This window comes from Hemitrygon akajei, chromosome 14 (genome assembly GCF_048418815.1).
Source record: "Hemitrygon akajei chromosome 14, sHemAka1.3, whole genome shotgun sequence".
In the NCBI taxonomy this organism is placed as follows: Eukaryota; Metazoa; Chordata; class Chondrichthyes; order Myliobatiformes; family Dasyatidae; genus Hemitrygon; species Hemitrygon akajei.
The window spans coordinates 15,803,309-15,820,059 of NC_133137.1; the positions used below are offsets into that span (position 1 = coordinate 15,803,309).

Sequence of the window (16,751 nt, forward strand, 5' to 3'; positions counted from 1 at the left end):
AGCTTGTTGCCTGCAGTAGAGCAGTTCAGTTATGATATTAGAACTGGATTGGCTTTACTTGGTGCAAAAGGGAAGCCGATTTGATGCCTACAAAACTGAGGGGATGGGTAATAAATAACTTTTCCCTGTAGTGAAGTACCTAAACTTGATCACATTTTTTAAGTGGTATAGAAGGGATCTGGCGAAGAACTTAATCACCAATGAGGCGAGCTGAAATCCAGAATATTCTGCCTGAGGGTACATTGGAGGCAATACTCTGCTAACATTTAAGTTTTGTAGATCACATGAAATGGCAAGTATTGAAAAATGGATTGGGGATAGATATGCACCAGATGATCAGCTAAAAGACCTTTTTCTCTGCTATGACTCCACAGATTTATTAGGAGCAGGTGAGCATTTCATTCCTCAAGCCTGCTCAGTTATTTTAATAAGATCACAGTTGCTCAGATTTTAATCTCAACTTCACGTTCCTTACTACTTTGACCTTTCACTCCTTTGCTTTAACAGGAATCAAAGTCTGTGCTGAAAATATTCAAAGTTTGTTTTCACAGTTGAGGGGGAAAAACATTCCAGAGGCTCTTGTGAAAACAAAAATTGCCTTGTTAAATTGGTGACCCTTTATAATTAATCACTGATCCCTGTTGCAGATTACCCCTAAGGATGAAACATCCTAGCCATATCTGCCTTGTCAAGACTCTTGGGGATCATGTATATTTCCTCCTCTTACTCTAAATTCTACAGGATACAAGACCTGTCTGTTTGGCTTCTTGTAAGGTGAACCATTTATTTCAGTTATTAGTCTATTTTGTATGTTGCTGGAGTGAGAAATGCTGTTCCATTCCACAACAGAAGAATAAGTATTGATACACTTACAGGCACAGATAAGTTATAATGTAGGTTTTGAGTCTGGAAATACTGTATACTGAAAGATATGAAAACATTGTGATGGTTAGATTGTGTATGAGTTTTACAGTGGATATTAATAGGCTGATATTCAAGAGAACTATATCTTGTAAGATTAAGTCTTGTGTTTACCACGAGGAATTGCAGAGGTAGGTGATGCTGGGACGAGTGTGCCAGCAATCAAAACAGGGTAAATCAAGATCTTAATTGTCATGTAGCACCTTGGGTCACTGCTTTAATTTGAGATTTGAATGTGCAACTTTCTGCAGTGTGTGTCCTGTAGTTCATACTGTAATCGTAATGTTCCTGTCATAAAGATGGTCAGTTGGTGAAAGTATTGATCCAACTGTCTGTCCTACATGTTTTATCACACTTTAAGTAATTGTAAACTGCACTCATCCAGGTGAGTTGTAATTATTTCATCACATCCTGCCTGGGTCTTTTAATAGATGAAGATGTCTTGACAATTGAAGTGGGTTTCAAGCTTTAGAAAAGTTGGTATCTACCTTGTTTCTGGTAGCAATAAAAATTATTGCTTTAGTCGATAATGACAGAAATCCTATCGATGTATTGTGGAATCACAGAATTTGTTCAAGTTAATCATCTGAAACATAGTTATCTTCACATCAGAATGTGGTTGAATGTTATCCATGTTTTGCTGCATGGACTGCTTTAAATACAGAAATGGATATGGTGGATTCACTGCTACCTTTGTGATAGAAGATAGTTCATTAATAATGTTAAAGTCAGCTAGGTAGTAATGGGCTGAATGACAGCGTCCTTCCATGATGTTTTTAGGCTATAATAAGTGCTTTTGTGTTGTTTCATGCCATGTTTAGTTAAATACTATATTAGTGTTGGGTACAACAAATCTTGGTCCCTCATGACATTTAATTTTTTGTGGATATTTTTTAGACAAGATCAAGGCTATTAAGGGGTCTGTAGCTAAGTGGTCCTTTCCAATGATGTTAAACTCACTTTGAGTAGGTTATTACTTTTAAAAAAAAAAGAAAAAAAAAGTGTTCCCTCATGGGACTGTTGAAGACTTCGTGTTATGGGAGAGCACACTAAATGGACGTGATTGAGTTAGGTATTTCTCAAATATTTTGTCTTCCATACTATCAGCCTCTCAGCCCAGGCTCAAAAAAAGTTTGTCATGCAAATTGAAGCTTTAAGCCTCATTCTTTACTTTTACTACCTTGGCACTAACTAGCAAATCTAAACACTAATAATGTAAAGATACAAATTCTGTTTAAAAAGATGTACAATTCACAGACAGGCATCAAGTTCATAGAGAAAGGGAAATGAAAGAAGCAATTTAAAATTTGGGGAGGTGAGAAAGGACAATAAAAGATAACTAAATTGACCAGAGCAAGATAAGGAAAAGGTACAGTAATAGTGACGTTTTATATTTTCTCATGCATTGCATCTGGAATGCAACAGGTTTGCTATTTGTGTTCTGCATGTTTTGCTTCTCTGCATATGATACATACATTCTGTGTATGTTATCAATTACTGAAGAATTGTGTTTTTTTTTCATTTCCATGGAGATATCCCATCTGCAGTGCCTTGAAAAAGTATTCACCCCCGCAACTATTTTCACATTTTACTGTCACATTTTCTGAATTAAAATATATTGAAGTAGGATTTTGAGCTAAAGCACTGTGCATTATATCAGAAGAAAAATCCCCAAAACTGCCAACAATTTACTAAAAAGAGTGGTTGTAGACGGGTCATATTCTGCTCGGTTACCATTGGAGTGCCTCAGGGATCTGTTCTGGGACCCTTGCTCTTCGTGATTTTTTTTAAATATATAAATGACCTGGATGAGGAAGTGGAGGGATAGGTTAGTAAATGTGCTGATGACACAAAGGTTCGAGGTAGTGTGGAGGGCTGTCAGAGGTTACAGTGGGATATTGGTAGGATGCAAAACTGGACTGAAGTGGCAGATGGAGTTCAACCCAGATATGTGTGAAGTGGCTCATTTTGGTAGGTCAAATATGATGGCAGAATATAGTACTAATGGTAAGACTCTTGGCAATGTGGAGGATCAGAGGGATCTTGGGATCCGAGGCCATTGGACACTCAAAGCAGCTGCGCAGGTTAACTCTGTGGTTAAGAAGGCGTATGCTGTATTGGCCTTCATCAATCATGGAATTGTAATTAGGAGCCTAGAGGTAATGTTCAGCTGTATAGGACCCTGGTCAGACCCCACTTGAAGTACTGTGCTCAGTTCTGGTCGCCTCACTACAGGAAGGATGTGGAAGCCATAGAAAGGGTGCAGAGGAGATTTACAAGAATGTTGCCTGGATTGGGGAGTATGTCTTATGAGAATAGGTTGAATGAACTCTGCTTTTTCTCCTTGGAGTGAAGGAGGATGAGAGGTGACCTGATAGAGGTGTACAAGATGATGAGAGGCATTGATCATGTGGATAGTCAGAAGCTTTTTCCCAGGGCTGAAATGGTTACCCCCCAAGAGAACACAGGTTTAAGGTGCTGGGGAGTAGCTACAGAGGAGATGTCAGGGGTTTTTGTGTGTTTTTTTTTACTCAGAGTGGTGAGTGTGTGGAATGGGCTGCCAGCAACAGTTGTAGAGGTGGATACGATAGGGTCTTTTAAGAGGCTTTTAGGTGGGTACATGGAGCTTAGTAAAATAGAGGGCTGTAGGTAAGCCTTGTAATTTCTGAGGTAGGGACATGTTCGGCACAACTTTATGGGCTGAAGGGCCTGTATTGTGCTGTAGGTTTTCCATGTTTCTATGAAATAATTACTAACCAAAATTGAGGCTGAAGTATTCATCCCCCTTGTAGTTACTAAGCTAACTTTCCTCTGGTGCTGTACTGTTTATTACCTTGCCAACTCCCCCAATTTGTTGATGCAGAAAATTGGTTGATCATCTGAATAAAGAATCCTCCTCTCTCTGACCGGTCCAACAGTATAGTAGATTTTCAACAGACCAAACCAAAATGAAGACAAAAGAGCATTCAAGCAAATCAGGGAAATAATAGAGCACAAATCTGGAGAAGGGTATAAGACCATTTCAAAGGCACTGAACATATTTCAGAGCTCAGTGCAGTCCATCATGAAAAGGTAGAAAAATATGAAACCATGGCCACACTGCCTAGGTCAGTCTTCCCTCTAAATTTAGTTGTCAGAGAAGAATGATACTTGTGAGAAAGGCTACTGTGACACGAGCAGTCACTCTGAATGAGCTGCAGAAGTCGCTGGCTGCAACTGGAGATGAAGTTCATAGCTCAGATCTCTAAGGCCTTGCACAAACAGCATATTTATGGAAGAGTGGCAAGGAAGGTGACCTGGCTTAAAAAATATCCTTGCCCATAAAGACTTTGCAAAGCGTCACTTAACAGACACTCTAAAGATGTGGAAGAAGATCTTGTGGTCGAATGAAACTGAAGTGGAACTTTTTGGCCTCAACGCTAAACTACGTGTGGCATAAATCTAATACTGCATATCAGCAGGAAACAGGATTCCTACTGTAAAAGTATGGTGGAGGTATGGGCATGCTTTCCAGCAGCAGGGACTGGAAATCTGGTCAGGATTAATGGAAAGATGACTACTACTAAATAAAGAGATCTTGGATTAAAAACCTGCTAGTCTCTGCCAGAAAGCTTAAGCTAGGGAGGAAGTCGGCATTTCAGCAGGGCAAAGACCAGAAGCACATTGCCAGAGCAACCATGGAGTGGCTTCAAATGAAGAAAATTGATGCCCCAGAGTGGCCCAGTCAGAGTCCTGACCTTAACCCATTTGAACATCTCTGGCAAGACCTCCAAAATTGCTGTCCGCCACTGCTCCCCAACTCAACTTGGCACAGCTTGAGCTATTTTACGAGGACTGGGCAAATATTGCTCTATTACTGTGCACAGCTAAGAGAGACTTATCCAAAAAGACTACCAGATGTAATAGCTGCAAGAGGTGATTCAACTAAGTACTGAGCAAAGGGGGATGAAGACTTCTGAACTACTGGCATTTCAGTTTTTGAATTTTTTGTTTTTCATACCTTACAATTTTCCCTCTTTTTGGGCTCTTCTGTGGGGTGGGGGAGGGGAAGCATGTGGTCCACAATTAAAAATTCAGTTAAATTGATCAAAATCCCTGGTTGTAACACATGTATGTAAACAAGGGGTTGGGGCTGAATACGTTTACAAGGCACTATATTGAATAATTGATGTGTTTTGTGATCAGGTTGTATTAATTTGATTTGTAAAATTAAAATCTTCTATAAAGCTGGCATATACTAATTGTATTCTGTGTAATACTGATTTAGGGATGGCTTAATAGGAGCCTGGCATAGTTTTGTGGGTCCAAGTTGCTCGCCCTTGATCAGATGATGGTAGAAATAATAAACTAAGGTAAGTTCTTAGATAAAATGTACTTCAGAAATGGTGGTTATTGCATGCACTGGTATTAGTGGTATCTGGAAATCTAGCAAAGATGTGCCCAGTAATAAAAGTGTAATTACATAAAATGTTTATTTAAATCTTTGCTTAATTTTTAATTTTGGCTCTTGCCTATGATTGCAGTAAAGTAGTTGTAAAATTTTTAATTTGTAAATTACAATGTGCTTTTGTGTTTATCCATGTGCTGTCTCACAGGGAAGTTGCATAATTAATCTTGTATTAACATGAATTTTCAGATTTGATCTCGAGTGGATTACAAGAACAGCAGTGATACCAAAGAATTGTACATAAACTGTAATAGTGGAGCTTACCATGGTGAGCTTACCAGCTTTTTATTTATATTACATTCTGTAATGGCCATTGCATTCACCTTGAATTTCTTGTCCTTGTTTTCAATTCCATGAGAAGTTCCTCAGTGTTCTGAGGATAGTCATCTTGTTGAGACTTGTATTGCTTGTCCTATTGCTCCTAATTGTCCTAATACACAGGTTTAGCATTTCTTTTGCATCTCTTTTATTCATGAGGTAAAAATTAAAGTATTTTTAGACATGACAGTTTTTTTTCAAAAGCATTTTAGCTACCTCTATAACTCCATGTATTTTCTACATACTCAATTATTACTACCAAATACAACTTCCCTTCCTCACCTCACTCCCCTTTTCTTGGATGTGGCTGTGCTCTCTTTCCCCATCCTCTTCCATATCCTTCAGTATGCTCCGGTCTGATTGCCATCAGTGGTGTATCACTGGAGGAATAAAGGTGGTTTCCCTCAGCAGAGGATGCCATTGATCAAATTTGAGTTGGAAAAATACTTGATTAAAAATACCTGTCTGTGAATAAAGAATACCAGAATGTTCAGTGTACCCTAGAAAGACGTGATGAAACCGGCTATTGATGTTTAAAATCTACTTAACAATACATTTAATTCATTTAAAAACTATTGAAATTGGACATGTATCTTTTCTGCAAATGCTTCTGCATTGCATTTAAGTCAGCTAAATTGTCGTAATGAAACATTTGAAATAGGTAAGTGCTGGAATTGAGCTCAAGTGTATTAATGTGTGGCCACTTCGAGTATTTGTTGAAAATTGCTTGCAATATTATGACATGGTCATAAGTCAAAGGTGTATCCAATTGATTTATTCTAACAGTTAAAGGTTTTGAGTATTTAATTTTCTATATGACCCTATCTCTAACCTAGCAGGAGAAGATTGTTAGAGAATCTTAGTGAAGAACATAAAATAAAGTATATTTTGAATATGGTGAATCAAAGGCTGAAAGAATGGATCAGATCTTATTTTTCAGTTTTTACTTTTGTCCCCTATGATTTCTCTTGTTCAAAGGTCCAATTTAATGTCAGAGAAATGTATACAATATCATTTTTCTTCACCAACATCCACGAAAATAGAAGTGCCCCAAAGAATGAACGACAGTTAAGTGTGAGACCCCAAAGTCCCCCCCCATCTCCCCCTCCCACGCATAAGCCGCAGTGAACAACAATCCCCCTCCCCCACCAGCAAAAAAAAGCAAGCATTGCACTCAAGCATGAGCAAAGCAATAGCAAAGACAGTCTTGCAGTTACCCCAAAGACTTGGCATTTCACAACGACATTCAAAATGCCACAGGTTCTCTCTCTCTCTCCCTAATAAGGGAGAGAGAGATGTTATCATTGTCCCAGCAAGCAGAGAGATAACAAACAACTGGCTGGTTTACGATGTTAAAAGTCCATTATGTCGCTTTTTTTGCGAGCTCTGTGCCTGAGGATCACAAAGATCTCGTGTCTTCGGGCACACCGTTTATTTATTTACAGATACAGCATAGAGTAGGCTCTTCTGGCCCTGAGAACTGCACTGCCCCAGCAATTCCTGATTTAACCCTAGCTTAATCATGGGACAACTTGTAGTGACCAATTAACTTGCCAGCCAGTATGTCTGTGGAGTGTGGAAGGAAATGGGTGCACCAAAAAAGAAAACCCACACATTCCACTGGAAGGGTGTACAGATTCCTTTCAGATGACATTGGAATTGAACTCTGAACTCCAATTTACCGAGCTGTAATACAGTTGCACTAACCACTACTGTACAGTGGCTCTCTTATATATAATTCAGTAGATGATGTAATAAAGAGACAAAATTTGTACAGGTTGCAAACTCAGATGGAATGCTGTGATGGCAGGTTTAGAATACCAAAAAAATAGACTTGATGCACACACGATTACTATCAAGTTCTCCTTTCCGCTATTGCAAGAATACTTGGTTACAGATGAATACTCACTGCAAAGTTAGTAAAATTGTAAAATAATCCATCTACCACTCATCATTGTAACTCCTGGGAATTTTTTCTTCAAGTGTAGTGCATAAAAATGCAACTTGAACAGTTCAGTTAACCTTGCCTGATCATTAAACAACAGTCTCTTGATCATTTACAATTAATATCTTTAGTTATCATCTTTTGTATAATTCCTCCTAATATATTGAAGTGCATCAGTTTGACATGGAACAACAGGAACAACTTCCTTGATTGTTATGCAAGAAGCACTTTGCAAAATGAGGGAATTTGTTCATGTGGAGGTAAATACTGTGGCTGCCATTTGATAAATTGAACAATAGGTGCAGATTTATTAAACTTTTAAAATGGATATCCAATTTAATATCTAACAAAAAATGTGTTAAATTAGACCCAGTAGGTGTCAACTTTCCATTTAAGTAGTCTTTACATTCTGTAGGCTTATTTGTGTCTCAGCAGTGTAGAGTCCCTCATTCAAATACCTTTGTAAAGGTCCATGATGTGCTCTGTGACTTTGGATTTTCGATCAAGAGAATGGGTGAACTTGAGGTGAATACATGCTGTTGCTGTCCATCAGTAATTGCATGGGCTATGGTTAAAGGTAACCACGATTGTTGCCTGTTGCTAGGCTGATTCCACTCCCAATCACTTCTGAGCAGAAGCGTTTCAGTTTAATTTAAGATCGGTTTATTCTACAGCTACCAAAGCTTGCAGTGGAATCTGGACCACCTGGAAAAATGTACTTTGGGAGAACAAACCAGGGTAGAACTTGCATGGTGAACAGTAGAACAAAAGGGATCTGGGAATACAGATCCATAATTCCTTGAAAGTGATGTCCCATGTAGATAGTTTTAAAGAGAGCTTTTGGTGCTTTGGCCTTGTCAAACTATTGAATTCAGGAGATTTGATGTTGAAGTTGTATAGGATGTTAGTATGGCCTAGTTTGGTCGATTGTGTGCAGTTCTGGACACCTACCTACAGAAAAGATGTAAATAAGATTAAGAGTGCAGAGAAAATTTATAAGAATATTGTCACGGCTTGAGACGCTGAGTTCTGGAGAAAGTTTGAATAGATTAGGACTTTTTTTCCCTGGAGTATAGGAAAATAAAGGGAGATTTGATAGTGAACAAAATTGAAGGGTATTGATGGGTAAATGTAAGCAGGCTTTTTCCACTGAGGTTGGGTGAGACTAAAGGTCATGGGTTAAGGGTGAAAGGTGATTTCACATAGGATCATGGTATGTGGAACAAACTGCCACCGGGAATTGGTAGAGCTAGAGAGAATTGCAACATGTAAAAAGACTTTGGGCAGGTTCATGGATGGAAAAGCTTTAGAGGTATATGGGCCAAACACAGGCAAGTGGGACCATTTCAAGTAGACAACTTGATCAGCATGGACGAGTTGAGCTGAAGGGCCTGTTTCTGTTCTATAATTACTCTGACCCTGCAAGAAGCCTCAGTTTTGTTTCAGAAGTGTAAAGCAAAAAGAAAGTAAGGTCTCTGAAATGTTCTCTCTTACTATCTCCACTGATTGCCAAATGCAGCCAAGTTTGAGATGGGGAAATGCACTTGATAGTTTACATACTTCAGGATGCTTTTGCAATTTTCTTGTGTAGCAAGTATAGGAAAACTTGCTGTTTTCTATCAAAACACATTAGTTTGGATTTTACACAAGTAGTGTTAGAATTATTGGTGTTTTCAGCTATTAGTCTCAAAAAGATGGCAACTTTGGAATTCTATTGTTCAATTTCATGTGCAAGTCCCAAAGCTGTTATTAATGTTACAATATTGCTCCCGAGGATGTTATTTAAGACATTTTCATCATAATGAATTCAAACTACTGCTGTAAAATACCCTGAAAATTGTATGATTAACTGCAGGAAATCGAAGTGAGGTTTTATAGGCTAACTAAGACACAATTACTGTTTGGCAAACTGAGCCTGAGAAAAATCTATCTGAGACTTTTAATACATCTGTAACTTCACATTTCAAATTCAAAGATTTTGAATTGTTTTTGGAAAAATTTTGGATATTTGAGTTCGTGATTTATTTGTGTTCATTCCAGCTGTAGTGCTCTGTAACATAGCCAAAAATTGTGCTTTTTCCTTTTTGGTAGGCAGCCTGTCCAATTTTCTTGATTGTATTTGGCTGCAAAGCAGTTGACCTGATTGGCAGCAATCTGCAGTGAAATTGAGGTGGCTTTGCCAAAATGATCATTGTGGGGAGTTTTCTTTCAATTTGGCACCAAGTACCTTTTGTTGCACTATCATAAAATATGGATCACATGTTAGGATCATACAGTACAGAAACAAGATCAACCAGTCCATGCTGGCCAAAGAGCCTGTTTCTGTGATGTAAGATCTTGACATTCCCTTCAATGTTACATTTTTCATATCTGTACCTGCTTCAGCCACTTCTGGCAGCTCATTCTATTATATCGACCAACCTCTGGGAGAAAAAGTTGCCCTTCTCTTTCCCTTTTTAAATCTTTCCTCTCACCTTAAATCTATGCCTTCCTAGTTCGTGACTTTCCCCAACCATGATGTATTTGCCACTCAAGATTTTGTGCATCTCTTTGAGATCATCCCCTTATTCTCCCTTGCTTCAATGAATAAAGTCCAACCTGCTCATCCCCTTGATAACCCATTCCTGCATCTTCATAAGCCTTTCCTGCTAATGAATGGTAATTTGAGTTCATTTGGAGGCAGTTTCTCCAAATAACTGTTTTACAGTCGAATATGATGAAAAGGTTTGCATTGAAGATAGATGAAATAACTTTTATAAGGAAAAAGTCTAATGCTGCTGATAATTAGCGAGTAAATTAACAATATGAGCTATCAACTGTAGCATGCCCTACTTTATTACATTCAACGGAACAATATAATTAAAATCTGATATTGTGGAGCATGTACCATTACATGTGGCTTCAAATTAGCACAAATGTTTTAATAAAGTACCAATTCAGTTTTCTAGCTTCCATTTAATTGCATCTGTTTGAATCCAAGTTTAGCTAGATGACTAATTCAAGCCACGTTCAAGAGATTATTTTGTCCAGTTGAATAGATTCTCAGTTCATTTATAAGAACTAGTGTTACTTATCATCAAACTTAGCAAAGCTTGGAGCAGATGCACCCATCAGAGGTGGCTGGTTTCAAAGGATATTGCACATAATTTAAAGTAGATTGTCCTGGTAAAATAACCTGATGCTGTTGTTTATCTGAAATTACCACAATCTGTACCAGAATTAATCCATTCTAAATATTTTGTTTTCTAAGAAATCACCTGATGTTATAAGGATATATGTATACAGTTGAAGATAAAATCTTACAAGAGAAATTATTTTAATTTGATGGAAATTAAATGTGCCCTTTGACTAAAAAGGAAACCAACCCTCCTTTTTAGGATGAAGACGGACAACATAGTTTGGAATGTATCCAAGCCAATCAAATCTTTCCTAGAAAAAAACTAATTAGAGAAGAAGAAAACCTCCAGGTACAAATGGAAAAATTGTAGACTGTTTATAAATTAAATGTTCATATTTGTTGATCTGCTTGGCTAGCTTTAATTCCATCAAGTATTCCAATGTAGTACTGGGATAGATCCCAGGTTCATCTAAATGTCTCATCTCCTGTTGGTTCTTTGGATAGCTGTATTAGTTTTTAAACTGAGAGACGTGCAGTTAACTTTCTCACCCCAAACCATTTCAAAGTACTTTCAAAGTTTTAGTCACTGCTGTGAAACAGCACTTAATTTGTTCTGTGCTGTATACCATGTACAGCCTTATGATAATAACCAGGTAGGTTGTTTTAGCTGATCTGTCTTCATATTACAGAAGACTCCATTGTGAATTTGCCTCCTTTAAAGTGTTTCCTTTAGGATCCCTTGGATCCACCTGGGCAGGGAGATGGGGTCGTCAATTAACTTTGAAAGAAAACATCCTTGGGTGAACGTTCTTGCAATGACTGAGTGTTAACCAAACTGTTTTGTTCACTTCTCTAAAGCAACATTTAAATTTCAAAGTCTCTCTCGTTAAAGTGAAAGTATTGCCGTACAAATGCGACTGAAACAATTGGCAGTTTCACAATTTGAATTATTCCATTAATGACTTGCTTTCTTTTCCTCATGGTTATCATGGCTTTTATTATGTGATTCTCTATTGTCAACTATGGGTAAAAATTTCTCCATATATGAAAATATTTTGTGTATAATGAGGCCTTGTTGACTTTCACATTTTATGTACTGTACCTGACATGATCAACCACAATTGTTGATTGTAGCCTATGCTTTCCTCCATTTTCTTTAATAGATGTTCAGTCACTGTTAAAATAGATTTTATGCATGTATATAATGTTTTGTTGCTTTAGAGTAGATGTACATTTTTTTGTTTTTAAATTTCCCAATGGACCCCTGCACTAAAGTGCTAGTTATGTATTTGTGGCTGAATCAAGATTATGACAGCTAATTTTCATATAACCAGGTGCAATTACAACAAAATTTTAGTTGTTATGCTGCTTAATGATTACCAATTACTTATTATTTTAGGTTCCATTCCCAGAACTTCATGGAGAAAGTACAGAATATATAGGACGTGCTGAAGATGCAGTTATTGCTTTGTCTAATTATAGATTACACATCAAATTTAAGGAATCACTTGTGAATGTAAGTGTTGAAAACCTTTTAAATAATCAACCAAGTAAGAGGTTAACTTTTGGAAATACTCAGGCTTTATAGCACACAGAGAGAAACAGCTGATGTTTCATCCGAACTAATAAAAGTTTGAAATAAGTGATCAGAAGTGAAGTTCTTGATAATGAGTCTTAAGGAGACTGACATGAATGGTGGTAATGATAAAAGGATGAGGATGGCTAGTAAAGAAACAGTAACTGATTATATAAATAGGATGTAACAAATGCAATCTGAAATCAGCGAAAGAACTTGCCAATCTGAAATTTAAAAAAGAAATGTGTAATAAAAAGTGGGAATGGGTATCTATTTGTAAGTATTGAATTAAATGTTGCATCCTTAAAATTTAATTGTCTAGTTGGAAGATAAATCAGTATTTCTTGAGCTTTCTGTGATCAATCTATGTGAGCAGCCATAGAGCAGGTGTAAGGAGATACCAGAGAATGCTACCAATGGATATATTCCAAGGTGCAGGAGTCTGCTGCTGCTACTATTCAGTTTGTTGCTTTTACAGTAATCAAGGTACAAATGCTTGGAGAATTGAATCAAATTGATCAATGTTTTAGAATGAGAAGTGTAATAAATGTGTTGAATTTCTTTTTAGAATCAGCTTTACATGATTAAAAGCTGTAACCTAATCTCCATTGTATTTTACACTTCCTATAATCTTGGAGCATAGTACCTACCTCACTTGTGCTCTTCATTCCTGTCTCCCATCTCCACATGCATCTTTGATTCAACCATTTTACTGCAACCTTCTTTCCAAGGATTTACTCTACCCTTGAGCATTCAGTAATCACCCTGTCATCTCTGTCTGTTTGGTTTTCTCATTTCACAATGGCACTCTTTGTGCTCATCTTTCCCCCAACTCTCCCTCCAAAAAAAATCAGCTACTCACTATAATGCTTCCACCTTTATCTCTTCTAGTGTGTACTAGCCTTCTGATGTTCCTTTCCTTCGTATACATTGTTTTCTATCTTTTATCCCTATTTTTCTACAACTTAATTCCAGTTGAATCAAGATGGTATGAAGATAAATATTTGCGTTTTCATTATAAAACCAAAGCAGATTTGCACCATCCTATTCCAATGTAGCAAAGCAGGTAGAATTGTGAATTCCTGAACTCTGTTAGGAAACACAAGAAATTGCTGAGTTAGCGGTTGACAGGATAACCAGATTATTATATTAAGAAGGCTGACGCTGCTGTTAATGTTAATTAATTTTGAGCTTGCACCCCCCCCCCCACAAGTATACTCATGTAATTTTCCCAGTGTGTTTTTATTTAACAAGTATGTTTTTATTGGTGCCTTTGTACAGAAGGGGATCAGTTGAGTAAAATTACATGCTCTGGATTTAAGATGTCAGAACTTCCAGAGACTTGGAAGTTTGTGCTCTATAGAATTCTGAAAATATTGTTTGACAACTTCGCATGCACATTAATTCATAGACATCTCGGGAAAAACAGAAGTTTATTATTGTTTATGTACATAATTAAAGAATTGTTTCCATTACTCCAAGCAAAAAAATCTGTTTATGGCTTATGGAGGAAAAAACAGTTTTGTTTTTTTTTTGGTTTCCTGCGCAGAGTATTTATCAAAATACCTTTTGTGAACTGACAGTAAGTATGATACTTTTTTCTTATCTTAGCATCATCGATGGACATGTTGAAACAGAATGCTGCCAGTGCATTGTGGCATTGTAGTTCTTGCATGCTTTTGTCTTTTAAGTGTGGCTTTACCCTAGCATTATACGGTAACAAGTATTTGAACTTTCTGAAACATTGCCCAAAGTAGACCTTTTAGTAATGGTGCATTGTTCTCTAGGATAAATCAGACTAGAAACATGCTTTGGTGTATTACAAGGTGTGTAAAGTTGTTCAATTTCATCAGTGATAGATGCTTAACCACTTTTACCCCTTGCTGCTTTGAATAAGTCTCCGCTTGATCTACTATGTTTTAAACTAAACCCGAGTCTAGTTGATATTTGCCCATAACTAAATTCCAGCCCTGCTATATCTTCACTAATTTCTTCAGTAGCCTTGCTACTCTTAGCACATCCTTTGTGATATTCTATAATTTGATCTAATACCTGGCTAATGTTTTATACATTTTCTAGTGTGACTTCATTTGACTTGTTATGTACTGTCACTAATGAAGAAAATATTCTAAATGCTTGACCACTAATCTACCTGCCTTTCCACTTTCAGTGATCTGTGGAAATTCATTTGAAAGTCCCAATATTTCTTTATTTTTCAGTATCCAACTGTGTTTTTAGTATTCATTGTTCTCCGTAAAATGCTTTACTTCAGTCTCCAGACTGAATTATGTTTGCTATTTTACTGCTCTAATATTTTGCTGCGGTCTGTAGGTTTCTCCTTAAGATTGACCACACAGGCAATTTTTGCACACTTTATTTCATCTACAAGCCTCTTAAATATGTCTCCTCCATTTAAGTTCAAATTGAGATTTCAGTGCAAGAGCTCTTCTGAATCCTGTTCCAAATAAATGCCCTATTATCTAATATGCCCTAATCCCTTCGCTACTCTAGGCTTCAAATTTGCTGATTAATCTGCCAATCCATGTCATGCCAACACTTGACCAAATGTATGTGGGCCACTTAAAACATTCAGAGTACATTATTATCAAAGTATGTATGCACTATACACCTGGAGATTCGTCTTCCTGCAGGGAGCCACGAAACAAAGAAACACCATGGAACCTGTTCAAAGAAAACATCAAACATCCAATGCGCAAAAGAAGAACAAATTGCGCAAAAGGCAAAAATGAGCAAAAAACACACAGAATATAAAACATCAGACCAGAGTCCTTGAAACAGTTTAGGAATATTCAGGTTAGTTCTGTTCAGTTTAATTTAGCACTGTTGTTCGTTAACTGTAAGCCTCAGAGTTAATCCACCCCGATCAAAATTGATCAAAAGAGCAAATAAAAAAGAAATAACCAGAAACGCTTAACATAAACGGCAGTCTACTCCACAAAATCGCTGAAACGTTGCCCAAGACCCAAGACTCCGGCAGCAGTGACGAGAGAGACCAGTCTGCGCTGAACACCCACTCACTTCTGCTCTCATCGTCATTGACTTCTCATTGATATGATGGATGAGAAATTGAGTCCAACTCCAGGCTTTTCCTCCAGGCCACACACTCTGTTCCAAACCTCACCAAACTCCTTCAGCAACAACAAAGTGTCAGATTGCTCAGTCGACCCAAAAGCACACCATCAAAATGTAAATCACAGGTTCCAAATGCATGCAGCTTAGTTCTAGAATCATATTTGAAAGAAGTGAAAGGAGTAGTTTATTGAACACGGCACCATTGACTTTCTGCCACCACTGCATATATATTAAATATGTCAAGCAGGATTCCCTACCCCTTTGCAAATCCAATGTTTAATCTGTGCCTTTCTGAATAATGCCCTTCAGATAATTTTTAATAAAATGCCTACCCTGATTTTCCGTTCTACTTTCCAGAGCAACTTTCCAGATCCAAATTGCTCTTTTTACCCAGTTCTCACATTTAATTGATGCCACCATATTCGCATTTCCAGTCATTCAGCCTGTAGCCGAAGGATGATTGGAATGTGATGCCAGATTTTCTTCATTTTGAACTGATGCTCCTACATCATTTGAAATGTATTTTTATCTTGCTTAGCAACTTTTTTATTTTAAAAGATACTAATCTGCGTAATACTTTTTCTCTTTGAATATTATAACGTCTTGTGTTTTACCCACTATCGTTGATTTCTGTAGGTCCATTTTTTTTCTCTCTTCCCCCCCCCCCAATTCATTTGTATAACATTTAGATTTACTTTCACTTTTTTTCTTTCACATTCTGTCTTTGCCTTTAACTTTCAGTCATGGTCATAGAAAACTACACTAAAATATGCCCTTTGACCCTTCTAGTTCATGCTGAACCATTTAAACTGCCTAGTCCCATCAACCTCCATCTATGTATCTATCCAAGCTTCTCTTAAACACTGAAATTGCATCCACCACTTGCACTGGCAGCTCGCTCCACACTCTCAGGACCCTTTGAAGAAGTTTCCCCTACTTTTTCCCTAAGCATTTCACCTTTCATGTTTAACCCATGACCTCTGTGTGTAGTGCTGCCCAACCTCATTGGGGGGGGGGGGGGGGGAGAAATCTGCTTGCATTTACCCTCTCGATACCCGTCATAATTTTTTTAAACCTCAATCAAATCTTCCCTCAATCTTTGACATTCTGGGGGAAAGAAGTTCTAACCTATTCAATATTTCCTCTTAACTTGGGTCCTCCAGTCCTGGCAACATCCTTGTAAATTTTCTCTGTACTCTATCAATCTTATTTACTACTTTCCTGCAGGTAGGTGACAAAAACTGCACACAATATTCCAAATTAGGCCTCAACAACATCTTGTACAATTTCAACATAACATCACAACTCCTGTACTCGTACTTTTTTCTTCAAT

General features: G+C 37.4%; 1 protein-coding gene across 8 annotated transcripts in view; it reads left to right on the forward strand.

The window, feature by feature from the left end:
* The window catches only part of mtmr3 (myotubularin related protein 3), a 77,956-nt gene that overhangs the window by 20,672 nt on the left and 40,533 nt on the right, over positions 1-16,751 (forward strand). For 5 of the 8 annotated variants that reach the window (XM_073065507.1, XM_073065509.1, XM_073065508.1 and 2 more), the window contains exons 3-6: positions 5,189-5,273; positions 5,558-5,636; positions 11,009-11,098; positions 12,149-12,265. The exons of 1 other annotated variant lie outside the window; for it this stretch is intronic. In XM_073065507.1, the coding sequence (XP_072921608.1) occupies positions 5,634-5,636; positions 11,009-11,098; positions 12,149-12,265 (210 nt within the window). In that variant the 5' untranslated portion in view covers positions 5,189-5,273; positions 5,558-5,633. The remainder of the gene's footprint in view (positions 1-5,188; positions 5,274-5,557; positions 5,637-11,008; positions 11,099-12,148; positions 12,266-16,751) is intronic. 2 more of the 8 variants (XM_073065511.1, XM_073065513.1) reach the window with 2 other exon arrangements.